The 15641-nt window shown below is 43.3% G+C and overlaps 1 protein-coding gene across 3 annotated transcripts in view; it reads left to right on the forward strand.

Annotated features, from left to right (window-relative positions):
* The first annotated feature begins 4098 nt into the window (after nucleotides 1–4098).
* The window catches only part of acap2b (ArfGAP with coiled-coil, ankyrin repeat and PH domains 2b), a 63581-nt gene continuing 52038 nt past the window's right edge, over nucleotides 4099–15641 (forward strand). For all 3 annotated transcript variants that reach the window (XM_072661212.1, XM_072661211.1, XM_072661213.1), the window contains exon 1: nucleotides 4099–4408. In XM_072661212.1, coding sequence (XP_072517313.1) covers nucleotides 4356–4408 — 53 coding nt within the window. In that variant the 5' untranslated portion in view covers nucleotides 4099–4355. The remainder of the gene's footprint in view (nucleotides 4409–15641) is intronic.

The following is a 15641-nucleotide window of genomic DNA, read 5'->3' on the forward strand; positions in this document are numbered from 1 at the left end:
CCTAATAAGAGTGTGTGTGTGTGTGTGTGTTAATTACATTACATTATATTGATATCAATAAGTCCAAACACATGGTCATTTAAAAGTACGGGATGCCATTTTCCGCTTTGCAACATCAGAATATATATATATGTGTGTGTGTGTGTGTGTGTGTGTGTGTGTGTGTGTGTGAGAGAGAGAGAGCGAGAGAAAAAAGCACAATCTTTAGTGTGTCAGTCTTTGAACGTTGGCCGTATTGTTGAGAGCCTTTGACACGAACATGAATAACATTAGATATTTAAAGGGAAACTCCCCCAACTTTCCAAATTGTAGCCTAATTACATGACTGGGATTTAAGCGGTCATTCAGAGTGGGGTTTAGTGTAAACTAATTCATTATAGACAAACTGACCAACTCCGATTTCTTTACAGTGGCGGTGAAAGGTCACCAGGGGTTGCCATGCCATTTTATTTCCCATCCAAAACCCACCAGTGATCCCACCGCCATCATGTCTCTTCTGAGTTTTATGAAATGTTGATTATGATGAAACAGTAACAGAAGAAAAAAATCTTGTTTATTTTACTGGGCACTACTTTGCCTTACGCCCTGCATGTATCCCTCCACCATATAAAAGACTTAAACCTGTTAAAACTGTGGGGAACAGTGTCTGAGGCATCGCAGGCCACAGGTTCATTGGGTTCAACTGCATGGCGTAATAACTTTCTGTGAGGCTTTAAACTTCACCACCACTGTAAACAGTTCTGACTGGGCAGGTTTCTCTAAAACAGTGTTTCACGCCCTGACGTGACTTTAACTGCTTGCAGGTTTAAAGTTCTGGACGCTGATAATGAGAGAGATGATGAGGCGTCCGGGTTTGGCTTCGTCCGGCTGAAGTGCTGTGATGAGCGGATGTAAACAGCAGTGATGTAACTAGGTTCAATTCTCCAGTGCTGAACTTAATGACCTGAGGTTTTTTAGGTTGTGTCTCTGGTTCCTCCCTGTTGAATCCTTATAGTGACTGATGAGGGCTGCTCTGTACACTGAAGGAAGTGTTGGCTAGACTACCGGGCATGTGCGATTACCTGATGATTACGAATCCTGTGTATGTGTGTAAATTTGTAAATGCTCATACCCGTCTTGTATATTTTTAAGATCACTCTCTGTTGCCTGCATACATTTTTTTCTGTTCTTTTGGCCTTTTTGTTAATTTTTTTGTTTTTAATTTGATTTTGTTTCTAACTTAGTCACTGTAGTCCGTCCCGCTCACAGAAATAAGAATAAGTTTGCTTAATTTTTTTTTAACAAATACATTTGCATGTTGTTTACCTTAAAAATGTGTATATTTGTCATTATTAAACTATATAGATGAGGTCTGCTTTTGTAAACCATATTATTTTCCTTATTTAATTATTGCATTTTAATTGGATTCAGCTGACTAAACATATACTATACAGACAAAAGTATTGGGACACCAAATCCATTATTTTTTCCGAAATCAAAGGTATTAAAAAAAGATTTGATCCTGCTGTTGTTGGAGTAACTGTCTCTACTGTGTAGGGAAGAAGAGGAAGGCTGTCTTCTAGATTTTGGAGGAACATTGCTGTAAGGATTTGACTGCATTCTGTGAAAGAGCGTACGCCCAACTACCCAACTCATTCCAGAAGTATTGGATGGAGCACCATCTATCGTTCCAGAGAACACTGCAGCTCCATTGCTACACGGCTCAATGCTGCTGCTGGGGGGCTTTATACCCCTCTAGCCCACGTCTGGCATTAGGCAGCATGGTGCCAATAGGTTCATGTTTATCTGCTCCAGGGAGTCCTATTCTATTGGCAGTACTTTTCTACAGGGAACAAGCTAGACAAGCTGTGTACATATGTGTCAGCAATGGATGCATCTCAAAGTAGCTGAATGCACTCATTAAAAGGGGTGTCCACAAACATTTGGACATATAGTGTACATAAATTAAAGCTGTTTTAATCTATTTTGCCATTTTCCCATTAAGGCCAAAAATATTCAGACACCCTCTTTTAATGGGTGAGTTCACCTGCCTTAAGGAGCAGCCTTTGATGATGAGGACCAGTGTTCACACAAAACATGGGTAAGCACTGACCAATAGGATCGGGGGCTCCGGAGCAGCTGTGAGCATATGACCCTAAGGTCACCAGGCCCAGCATCGGGCTGTAGAGTTCTCTGCAGTGATGAAAGCCCTGAATTAATCACCCAACATCAGAACCTGACCTCCCTGATGCTCTTGAGAGGCTGAATGCAATCAAATCCTCCACAGAAAAGTGCCCCGACATCTAGTGAGAAGCCTTCCCAGAGAAGTAGAGGCATTCAACTCGTCAGACGGCCGGTCTGGTTCTGTCGCTCACTGGATCTGAACTCTGACAGAGCGTTCCACACCTATCCCACCACTGAATTTTGCTGAATTTTACTGAATTTCGGAAACACTGGTGGAATTCCCCTTTACTTTACTGTGTGCAAATAACTTAAGGCCACAAGAGGGCAGCGATGTCCAGCACGTTCAATACTTTAGGCCCTATTTTTAGACACTGGATTAAACGAGGCCACACTGAATCTGCTGAAACTGGAAATGGGTTCAGTCAAACAGCTCTACTGACTGAATACTGAACCAAGCAACGCAGCAAAGCCACCCATTCAAACCATAAACTGACAGTGCCAGATAACTCTCCATGCATATGCTATATGTCCAAATGTTTGCGGACACCCTTTCTAATGAATGCATTTATCTGCTTTAAGTTGCACCTATTGCTGCTGACACAGATCTACAAAGACACACACACACACACACACACACAGCTTGTCGAGTCCTTGTAGAGAAGAAGTACTGCCAATAGAATAGGACTCTCTACAGCAGTTAAACATGAACTGATTGGCCCCATGTTGCCTAATGCCAGACGTGGGCTAGAGGGGTATAAAGCCCCCAGCATTGGGTTGTGGAGCAGTGCAAGAACTGTGTTCTCTGGAATGATGGATGGTGGAGCTCCATCCAGTACATTTGGGGTGAGATGGGAAGTTGGGGATGGATGCTCCTCCGAAATCTTTCTGGATAGTAGAAACAGTTATTTCAACAAGACCCTCAATTTTGGAAGAAACAATGAATAATCAGGTGTCCCAATACTTTTGTCCATATGGCATAACAGATAAATATCATAAATTGATAATGCAATCATTGTCAGAGCTGTTATAAACGTACAGGGGGCGTTCAGGTGGATGCTAAGGTGTCCCAGTTGGTTGCTTGGGTGTTGCCCTTATGTTCACCATGGTACCCCTGTATGATTGGTTGGGCATTAATACTGTATTTACACCATCATGACATAAGAAGGGTGCTTATGTCATTGGGGGTGTCCGGGGGGGGGGGGGGGGGGGGTTCAGGTGGATGCTGAGGTGTCTCAGTTGGTTGCTTGGTTGTTGCACTTATGTTCACCATGGTACCCTGTGTTGTCGGTTAGGCATAACTACTGTTTTTACACCATCATGCCATAAGAAGGGTGCTTATGTTATTGGGGGTGTCTAGGAGGGTTAAGGGGAGGGGGGTGGTCAGGTAGATGCTAAGGTGTCCCAGTTGGTTGCTTGGTTGTTGCACTTATGTTCACCATGGTACTCCTGTGTGATCGTTTGGGCATTAATACTGTATTTACACCATCATGCCATAAGAAGGGTGCTTATGTCATTAGGTGGATGCTGAGGTGTCCCAGTTGGTTGCTTGGGTGGTGTCTAATGTTCACCATGGTACCCCTGTGTGGTCGTTTGGGCATTACTACTGTATTTACACCATCATGCCATAAGAAGGGTGCACAAACTTTTGCACCTCACTCATTCCTATAAGCAAAACATCCATATAAATGCTATATTTTGTAGATAATAGTTAATAACAGAGCAGGAAAAGCGAAAGTTGGCCTGGAGTTCATATCCACACCTTTAACCTGAGTCCAGCGTCGCTTTTCCCGCAGGACCTATCACGACGCGTAAAACGCCCAACAGCCCGCCCACCTCTCTTGCCTCCTGCCTCGCTATTGGCTCTCTGCGCTGCCACGCACTCTGACTCTGCACCCTATTGGCTGCGTGTGAGCTCGATCCGCCCCGTCCACTGGTCGGAGAGAGCTGGGCAGATTCAGTGCTCCTAACAAAATTCCAGGCTGTTTAGTAGACAGCATAAGTAACTCAGACTTAGCTTTGATACGTTTCTAACTAAATATATGATCCCGGGACATCTCTGCGGTTTAATCCGACAGCCAGCTGAGGGCTCGCCGGGTTTCGTTTGTGCTGGCTGAGCTAGCTAACTCGCTAACCGCGCGCTGCTAATCCCTGTTTTTAAAAGGCTTTAGGTGAGAGCTCGCGAAAAGGACACGATGAAGATCACGGTTGATTTTGAGGAGTGTCTGAAGGACTCCCCCCGATTCAGGTAATTTGGCTGTGTATATTTGTCTATTTTTGGCTCAGAAAGTGTTGAGAAACTTCTCCTTCGAATTTTCCGTTCCACCTTAAATGGTGCAGCAGTTACAGTCTGGCGTCTGCGACGCCAGACTGTAACTGCTGCACCATTTAAGGTGGAACGGAAAATTCGAAGGAGAAGCCAACTTCAGCTCGCAGAAATGTGATTTTTTATGCTGCTTTTGGTGTATAAATACATCCAGATGACCACTAAAAGTCCAGGCTGGTGGTCATGGTCGTGAAAAGTTAGCCTATCAACTTTTAGGCCGATGTCATCTGATCGTAAGGTGTGGACATGGACTAGACGAGAGGCTTTGGGGGTGTAACGATTCACCGGTATCATCATTCGGTTTGATTCGATACAGCAAAAACACAAAATTAAAAAATGTAAAAAAAAAAATAAAAAAAAAAATATTTGCACACTCCTTTCCAACATTAGAAATTAATCAGTGTTTTTTTTTTTTTTTTTTAAAGCAATACAAATGCGCTAGTAACACCCAGCCGACCACAAGAGGTACCACGTCAACTACAGTACACCTGGCAGTATCTGAGACCATAGATAGATCCTATAATGAACCACCTGATACCTGGAAGAGCTTAGCTAGCAACTGCCACCACTCCTTAGATATGACATGACATGAAATAGTGTAAAAGTTGGCACAGCAACCACCTGGGACACCCTAGCAACTGCCACAGCTAGAGAATGCCTTCGCAGCTATTCGGGGGTACCTGAAATGACCATGGCGACTACCTTGACAACACCATGTCACCACACCTTAGAAAGGACTTGAAATAGTGTAAAGGTTATACTATTAGCAGCCACCTGGAATACTTTAGCAACCACTTAAAGATCCATCGCAACCACCCTAGAAACCAGCAGGAAATGCCTTAGCAGCTGCCATGGCAACTACCTTGAACACACCATATCACCACTCCTTAGAAATGACTTGAAATGATATAAAAGATGCCATGGCAACCACCTGGAACACCTTAGCAATCGCAGCCACCCTAGAAACCACCAAGAAACAGGTTAGGTACTGCCTGATACCATAGCAACCACCTGGAACACCTTAGCAACTGCCACCACTTCTTAGAAATGGCTTGAAGTAGTATAAAAAGTTGCCACAGCAACCACCTGGAACACCTTAGCAGTCACCTAAAGACCCATCGCAACCACCCTAGAAATCAGCAGGAAACTGCTTAGGAATCGCCTGATACCATAGCAACTGTCTGGTATACCGTAGCAACCATCTTGGATTACATTAGCGACACCATAACAACCATAATCCAGAACACCCAGCTACAACTACTTGGGCCATCTTGGCAAACACCTGCAATACCAAAGCAACCACCAGGAAGCACCTCAACAGCAAACCTGGGGCACCTTAGAACACACCTGAAGTACCATAGCAACAACCCTAGCAACCACCTGGTAACATCATTTTGTAACATGCATCACATCGCAGCAGGGTTTTACCAGTATTGGTTAGTCTGTGGGGTCTCAGTATCGTCCGACCTCATAACCCGGCCGATGCATCGGTTTGGCCCTGGACGTGTCGTCGGTGCAGAGACCTGAATGGATGTGAGCTGAGTGTGTTTTTGGGGACAGAGGGTGGAAATGTGGGCTGAGAGCCCTTCACCCCCCTGCTGGATTTAGTCTGCTTGAAGCCAGATGGTGGAGGGTAGGAAACTGATCCAAAGCCAGGCCTGAATATAAAGTAGCCCTGATGAGAAACAGGCCTGTTCCGTTTACTGCGAGTTGGGCTGAATGTATGAATGATAACCAGGAGATGTTCATATCTTCTCAGACGGGCTGATAAAATCTCCGTCTTAAGGCGGTGCCTGGCACTCTAGCGCTGGCCGATGTAGATCAAATTCAGTATGATGATCATTTGGGAAGACCTCACAGTATCAGACGATATTTACATGACTGGAGGGGCTTCTTCTGCTGAAGGATCCATATTCTAGGTTTACCAGAATACAGAACCACATTTTCCAGCCTCTCTTTGTCCCTGTTTCTGTTATTGTGCTCTTTAATACTGATGTATGTAAACGAGCTATGTTCTGATTGGCTGCTTTGTTTTGTATTGTGCCTCATTCAGATGGCTGATTGGCTTGAATCTGTGCTTATAACTTTAGTGTGAATGGGTGGTGCTAAACTTTGTCTTTTGGGACAACACAGAACCATGGGCTGATTTCCGCAGCTTAGGTTCCATATATGGACGATGCTCCTCCCCCCCCGAAACACTGCTTATAACTTTAGTGTGAATGGGCGGAGCTAAACTTTGTCTTTTGGGACAACACAGAACCATGGGTTGATTTCCGCAGCTTAGGTTCCATATATGGGCGATGCTCCCCCACACCCCCCCCCCCCCCCCCCCCCCCCGAAACACTGCTTATAACTTTAGTGTGAATGGGCGGAGCTAAACTTTGTCTTTTGGGACAACACAGAACCATGGGCTGATTTCCACAGCTTAGGTTCCATATATGGGCGATGCTCCTCCCCCCCCGAAACACTGCTTATAACTTTAGTGTGAATGGGCGGAGCTAAACTTTGTCTTTTGGGACAACACAGAACCATGGGCTGATTTCCACAGCTTAGGTTCCATATATGGGCGATGCTCCTCCCCCCACCAAAACACTGCTTATAACTTTAGTGTGAATGGGCGGAGCTAAACTTTGTCTTTTGGGACAACACAGAACCATGGACGATGTATCACCCCCCAACCCCCCGCCCCCCCCTTCACTACAGCCTAGACTGTATCAACGAGGTCTGGTGCTGATGTTGGATGGTTAATTCTGCCCCTCCAATGTTGGATGGAGCTCCATCATCATCATGGAGCTCCATAGAACACAGTTCCTCTGCTCCACAGCCCAAAGCTGGGCACCTCGTACCCCTTTAGCACGGTGACCTTAAGCACAGGAGTGTCCCGTTCTGCGTTCTGTAGGCCAAACCTTTCTGTGGTAATTACACAAGTTCATCGCAAGTTGTGTAAGGCCTGTCCGGATACTTTTAAATACGCCGCATATTTCTTCACCGCCTTTTTCCCTGCATTTCACACAGAGGAAGTTGGTCAACTGAAAGCTCAGGCTTTCCAAGCTTTGTGAAAGAATCGGCCACCCCTCCCTCCTCTTTCCCTGCCCGCTCTCGAGTGCGGAGAACATCCTCTCCAGCAAAATGAGGAGCAGATGTTAGAAAGTTGTTTGCAGGAAAAATTGGAAAGAGGTTGTTTTTTTCCCTCTCTTCTCTTTTTTTCCTCAAGGATCAGCAGCGGGATGAGCCGAAAAACTGCTCGGCAGTGAGCCGATGACTCACACTCTGATTTTATTACATTTAAGCTGCACGTGAGGAGCTTCTTAACCAGCACAATACTCTAAAGTTCTGATAAATCAGCGTAACCCCCCTTTAATCACCCCCCCCCCAACTTATTAATACAGTTTGGGTCACTGAAATCAAAACGCACTGCATGTGTGACAGTTCTGACCGGAGGATGAACTAGTGGTCTTCATGAACGTGCCTGAGGTTTTTCAGCTCAGGCTTTTCCTCGTGTGCTGAGTGGAAGATCCTTCCACAGCTGGATTTTCCACCGTCATCCGTCCTGCTTCCACCCTCTGTTTGATTTGCCGTTGGGCAGAGGGTGAGCGCGAGTGAGCTCTCTGAGGCCTTCAGAAAGAAGGTTGTAGATGCAGATTCAGAAAAGAAAAAAACATCTCAACATTTCAACACTTGAAACTGAAACGTTCCACTGTCCGCTAAATCATTTACAAGTCAAACAGCTGACCAGCGTGGCCAGGTCAGGCCGTCCTAGCAAGTTCAGCCCAAGGTGAAGACCACAAGATGAGTCAAGAGGTCTCCAAGAATCCTAAAATGACTAAAAAGTCAAGTCAAATTTATTAGTGTAGCTTTTTACAACTGTTGTTGTCACAAAGCAGCTTTACATAATTAGTCATTAATAAAAGACAAAAAAAAAAGAAATAACGTAAGAAGACATGAAGGATCCAAGACCCCCAACGGCGACAGTGGCAAGGAGAAACTCCCTCAGAGCTGGAGGAAGAAACCTTGGGAGGAACCAAGGCTCAGCCCATGTAGCCCATGAGTAATGATAGTTAATAGTGGTGATATTAACAGTGGCAGATAGTTAAGAGTTTTAACATGGTCATTAAACAGGTAGCAGTGGTAGGAGGGTGTGCCGCTGGTCTGGCATGGGTGGTGGTTGTACTGGTAGGTGGCAGCTGGTCTGACGCAGGTGGAGGGGACCTCAGCTGGCAATCTTCTAAAGGTGATTAGACTGTTAGTGCCTAAAGGTGACTCTTTCAACACCATTGATGTCAAAGTACAGCATCTACTGATTATCATGTACAGCTGGGCAATATGCCGATTTTTTTTGTTTTGTTATCGTATTGTGATACATTTTGTTATGGTGATAAGAATATGCTATGGAGGAGACTGTTAGTGCTTAATAAACACTGATCAGCTGCAGGCTTCATTACTAACAGTGTAATTAGACTGGGTTCATTAGATGAAGAGCAGCAGATGTTGAGTATAAATCACTGTATTCAGTACAGGAGAGGATCTGAATAGTAGTTTATAAGAATCAGTAGATACTGATGTGTTTAGTCTGTGATTTATGTGTATAGTGATTATGTAAATATTGTGTCTTTAAATATCGTGATATAGGAATATCGCCCAGCCCTATTGTCATGAGAGGTGAGCAAAGGGGGAGATGTGTTTTTCTGTACTACTTCCACCCTCTGTTGATTTGCCGTTGGTCAGAATGGGAGAAAGCGAGTGAGTGCACAAAGGCAGACTTCGCAATCAGCATGGAGTAACACTGCATTCTGCGTGTGTGTGTGTGTGTGTTTGAAATCCCTGCCAGTAAGTTTTACATCCCACAGTATGATGAGACAGTGATGAGATTACCATTTATAGCAAGGCAATGTGCATCTCAAGCCTTAAACTTGCGTCTTACACTGGTTTTCATTGGTTAATAGGTGGGTGTGTGACAGTACACACACTTTCAGGTGGGCTCCAGTGTTTAAAATAAATAAATAAATAAATAATTATCAGAAGAGGTTCGGTGCAGGATTTACAGTAAAGGCAGAGTTATGCTTCTGCATTGGAATAATTGGCCCACACTGTTATAAGTGTTTCCACTGGTGCGTTGGTGTGTCTGCGTTGCTCTGCAGTTACACTGCCGAAACACTAGTTGGCGATGGGATTTCTGTGCCACTTCTGCCACTATGTTGACTGACTTCGCGGCTGAAACTGAGCGGGATGTCGGAGTTAATAGCTGCTGAACAACGATTACGTTCACTTAAATTTCTGCAAAGCACAAAAAGAGAGAAGCCACCAGTTCTGCACTTAAAAATGTTGGAGGGTCGGAAATACAGTGGTTTCATGACCATGACGCCACTCATTCTCAACGCCATTCATTTTGGACCTTACAAGGACTGATTACCATGAAGGCAAGTCAGGCTTGAGGAGCCATCTCAGATTTCGGAATCAGATCGGAAAGGCAATGCTTAAAGGCTTCTTTCATAGAAATCTGAATTGCCCCTTTAATTTTTCATTAATTTATTAATAATAAAGTTTCAATGAATATGGAAAAAATATTAAACCGTTTAGCTCAGAGCCTACAGTCCATATATGGAAACTAAGCTGTAAAAACAGCCTGTCCTGAAATGAGTGTTTCCCCAAAGTCACTAGAATCAATGTATTAGCGTATCCCTGCCCATTCAGCCTACCACCGTTTAGCTCCACCCACTCATGCTGCAGTTCTCAAGGGCTTTTTTTAATGAGACGCAGCCAATCTAATATTAGTCTTAAAGGCCCATTATTATTAGTTGTAAATGATAAAGGTTTATTATGAGGTTTATTTATTATTATCATTAATTATGGCCACATTTGGAACAACAAAAAAAAAAATCACATAAATGTTAAGTACAGAAAACAAAAAGTTAGGCTAGGTGGTAGAAGTTCTTTAAGCACGCGACTGATTTCAGTTCATTTGCGCTCTCACTGCTGTACACTGTTAATACATGCCTGCCACCTACTGGACATACATTTAGCTGCTGCAATGAACTATGTAACCTTTACTCTGAAAACAAAAAGAATCATTTATAAAATTAAAAATCGTTTATAAATTTACTCCACTCATCCCAGATGTAGTTGATCAGCCAAGACGTTCAGATTGTTCAGATTTAGCGATGTCCGATTCTGTGGGAGGTCAGAATTCGTCCCAACTCCTGTTGACCGTCCACAGCATTCAGCTACATAGTGAAGTTTAATTTTTACAGCCTTCAATAAGATATACAGCACCCCAACTAACATCCACACATCAGTATCTTCAGGTTTATGAGACTATTGACTATTGTGTTTGGCAGCTGCATTAGCCTCATGGCTCCAGTCCTAAAATAAAGAAGCACAGTTTCAGTGACTGAAACTTTAAAGTGTTTAGTCGAGCGTTTGTCAGTGTCAGCGTTAGAGTTTAATGATGGTGGTGTTTCCATGGCTCTTCATTTGTAAACTGTGTTTATAGGTCAGTATAATTGAGAGTTGGGAGGCAGCTTTCCACATGACGTCACTGTTGTCTTTGTAATTTACTCCCACATGGCTTACAATCCCAAAATAACCCTCAGAGCCAGTGAAAATTTGCTGTACTTGCAGCTCATGAAAAAAAGCCTCTCAAATGATCCTTTTACACCAGTTGTAGCCCGTCAGCCAAGGTGAAAATTGGTGAAAATTTAGCTTCTTTTGTTTTGCAATGGAACTACAAGGCTAAAATAGCCAACAAGTAATGGCCAACAACATATAGACCATCTCTAATGGACTTAATAATGTGGTTTCTGGCACAGTGTGACTCCCTGATCCCTACAATCATGGATGTTCCTTTAATAAGGTTGTGTGTGGTGTCATTTGGACTCATGTGAATCTACCATAAAGCCTTCCACGGTTCCTCGCTCATTCTCTTCTATTCCCCCATGGTGTTTTGCAGCCTGTATTGGCCAGAACCACACAGGAAATGGTTGATAAACAGAAAACAAGAGCCTTGACCCAGGGTGGTTTGAACTGTCCAGTTTTAAGGCCGGCAGATCCCACCATTGTTCAAGCTCTGTTGGGTTAGCGCAGCGTTATCTCTCTCTTTTGCAGGTGAATTCTTCGTGGAGTTTTTCCAGAATTTCCCAGATGTTTTTGTGAAAGCCAAACTATGTTTAGAAATATGGAAACTTTTTCATTCCCCACCAGAGTCCCTCAGTGATCTCACATTAGAGCATGCTGATCGTTTCCTCAGTATGAGTTGCAGTAATCAGAGCTTTACCTCATTGGGAACCCCCACACTTCCAAAGTCGAACAATGGCAGGAAAAATACGACAGCAGAGGAGCTGAAGCTAACGTCATTGAGCCACAGATCACGTTCACTCAAAACTCCAGTGTTAAAGGTGTAGCTTGGAACAAAATCTCACTGGCAAACTGACGCTGTTTTACACAAAATTCCAATGTCAAGTTTTACACTAATTTACACAAAATCAGGAGTAAATTTGACACTAATTTACATGGAATTTTAACGGCAAACTGACACTACATTACTTAATGTTTAAGTTTTAGACTAATTTACACAATTAGTCAAATGGACATGAATTTACAGTGAATTTCTACTTTCAAATTGACACTAATTTACACCAAATTCCAATGACAAATTGACACTTAATTACAAAATGTTTGCAATAATTTAGACAAAATGAAGAATTAAATTGACACTAATTTAGAATTTCAGAATTTCCTTTTTCAAATTGACACTAATTTACACACAATTTCCACTCTTAAATTGACACTAAATTCCTCAAAATGTTTAATAAGTTTCACACTAATTTACACAAATTAGCCAAATTGACACAAATTTACATTTAAGTTCTACTTTCAAATTGACACTAATTTACACCAAATTCCAATGACAAATTGACACTTAATTACAAAATGTTTGCAATAATTTAGACAAAATCAAGAATCAAATTGACACTAATTTAGAATTTCAGAATTTCCTTTTCAAATTGACACTATATTACTCATTTTTTTAATAAAACAGTTTCACACTAATTTACACAGAATCAAATCACATTGACACTAATTTACACAGAATTTCCTTTTTCAAATTGACAATTTCCACAATTTCCACTTTCAAATTGACACAAAATTAGTTTTACACAAATTGACCTACTAATCAAACTAATTTACGCAGAATTTTCTTTTTCAAATTGACGCTCATTTACACCAAACTCCAGCTTTAAAATTCGAAAGGCTAATTAAAACCCATTTGCACAGAATTTCCACTTTCTAATCGTAACTAATATACACAAAGTCCAAAGTGTCAAATTGACACTAAATTCCAACATCACATTAAGACTAATTAAGTCTAAAGAGTCCTATCACCACTAATTTACAGTAAATAAATTTACGCTAATTTAAGCAACATTCCAATATTAAAATGACACGAATTTCCACATCAAACTGACACTCGTCTACACTCACAATCCCAAGCTACGAGATGCTGCTGTTGATTAAAGCTCAGCTCCGTTCTCTAGTTCATGTTTCTAGCTGACAAAGTGTCAAACAGTGTCCGAATCCACATAGCCAAATCTACATCTCCACACACTAGTGGAGAATAGTGTGAGGATGTGGGCCTGCACTGTAGGCACAATGCTAATATGTAGGGAATAGGTCTCTAGTATATATTAGCCCTGTAGGCCCAGTAATGCAAAACTAGAGAGGCAAAGTTGGGGGGCAAGCCTGTGTACATCCCACCGCCCCCCTGTAGTGTGTTCTGTGATTGTGGAGATGTTGTCTGACGTGGTCCTCTGATATTGGCGCCTGAGATGAAGCGTGAAGGGCCGACTCCGGGGACCATTGTGCAATGGTGGTATCTCTCACACATGCTGCCTCTTGGGCAACAGCCAACGAACCAGAGAGCTCCTCCAGAGCCTTGCTTTCGGAACATGGTTAGCTTTAGTGTGAAGAGTGTGAATCAGCGCTGTGGAGGAATGACTGAGTCTGTGCTTTGCTTTGAGACACTTCAGCTGTGGAGTCTCTATAGATAAGAGAGAGATTTTTAACAGTTTAAACCCGTTAACAGGCACAAATCCACCAGCCAGAGGCAGAAATCGGTCAATTACAGCTGAGAGGCAGATGGCAAACACATGACTTAACCAGTTCGACACGGTGAGAGGCAGAGACGACGAGTATCTCCACATTTACGTTAACATTTACGGCATTTAGCTGACTCTCTTCTCCAGAGCGACTTACAAGGTGACTCGTATTACAGAGGAGGGCCAATGTAGTGTTAGGAGTCTGGCCCAAGGACTCTTATTGGTGTAGCGCAGCATAATAGTCCCCCAGACCAGGAATCAAACCCCAGTCCCAGTCTCCCACATGGTGTGGTAGCTCATCCGGTGGTCTCATCCATTTCGCCACAACAACCACGTCTTCACAGCCTCATGACTCCAGGTGGGATTCACGTACGACCTGCAGTAAGACACCATTGAAAAGACGGGCTCTACAGATTCAGGAATTATTGAAATCAGATTTCCACATCGAGAAAACTTGCATTTGACGAGCCGGCGCGTTCGTAGACTACACTGGGTTAGAATGAGGATGGAGGAATGTGGAGGATGTAAGGCTACTAAAGCTTTTCTGGCCGGGTCGTTTTGTCTGGGACGGGCCTTTATCAGTGAGAAATGTGCACGTCTGGGTCTGAAGTGGTTTCTCTTTGATAAATAGGGTCTTCTGGCTTGTTTTTTGTCCCCAACAAAAAACCTATTGTGCTTTTCTCCTTTGAAGATGTTACTGATCTTGATGTGGTCACCCAGAGCACTTTTGTTATAGTGACCCACATAGGCCTGACCGCACTCGCTTGACACAGACTGAGCTTTATTTACCCTTATTAAAGCATCGTGACCACATAGAGACCATTCTGCTCTTAGTACACCATGGAGCTCAAAATACACTATGTCCAAATATTTGTGGACACCCTTTCTAATGAATGCATTGAGAGAGCTACATTACCCTGTACTGCTGTGATCTTAGTGGTCTTCATCGTATGATTTAAACAGCAGCTCCGCAAACATGAGCTGGTGTTACCCGTCACCCACATTTCTGACGTTAGCAGGACGCTGACCTCCACCCCCTCTCTTTTTGGGTAGGAAACAGTCCTCGGCAGGCTGTAGTTTCCTTACGTTGGTCAAAGTGTGGCTCATTATTCTATATTTCCATGTTTTTCCTGCAGAGTTGAAGGAAAATAGTCCCATGTTTACTGTTCGGTTCATTTAAGAGCATTTCACACCCGCATGTTTGCCGTAGGTCTTATCAGAGCTTGCCTATCGCTGTTAACCAGGCCAGGCACAGGCTCATGTTCAGGGCCCTTCAGGCAGATTAGCCCCGCCCGCTGGTCCAGGGAAACAATGTGAAAGCGTGAGCCAAGCCCAAGTCACACCTTCCTGTTCCTGCTTTTTATGAGTATAAATTTAGCTCCACCCTCCTCCAAACATGCAGCTTTATGGGAATGTGGGCGATTCCTCCCAGCAGCCGAAACGCCAACAGGAATGATGATGGAATTACTAGTGTGCCTTTGTGAGGAGCTTTGTAAAGTATGGAGGGTTTTGGGTCTGATACAACGTGGTCATGCTGTAATGGTTGTTGGGGCTGGCCTGTATAATGCTTTGCTGGCCTGTGTAATTATGTAGTTTAATTAATAAGGAAATTTAAGTGACAGTTTGGCAGAAATTACAAAAAATACATTTTTTGGCTGATTAGCCAATCAGCCAAGACCTGATATCTGAGTTTGCTTCTTTACAAGAAGTGATGCTTTACACCTGTTAATTTGCCAGGTTTAGTGGGTCTGTTAGAGCAGAGGGATTAGCAAACTGTGTTGGACTTCGGCCCCCATTGCCACCCCTGGTTTAAGGCGATGCTGGTGTGATTGTGGTGTGATTTTTAGGCCTGATGCTAATTGGTGTACATAAGCTTCCAGTCTTTGTTAGCTACATTAGCCTCATAGCTCCAGGGCAGAAAATGCCCTCTTACCACAAGATTCTCCCTTATCTGTTGTCGGTGTTTCTGATATACAAAGCAGGTGTGTGTGCATCTGTATGTATCTTTGTGTATCTCTGTGTGTGTGTGTGTGTGTGTGTGTGTGTGTGTGTGTGTGTGTGTG

This window comes from Salminus brasiliensis, chromosome 17 (assembly GCF_030463535.1).
Source record: "Salminus brasiliensis chromosome 17, fSalBra1.hap2, whole genome shotgun sequence".
Classification (NCBI taxonomy): Eukaryota; Metazoa; Chordata; class Actinopteri; order Characiformes; family Bryconidae; genus Salminus; species Salminus brasiliensis.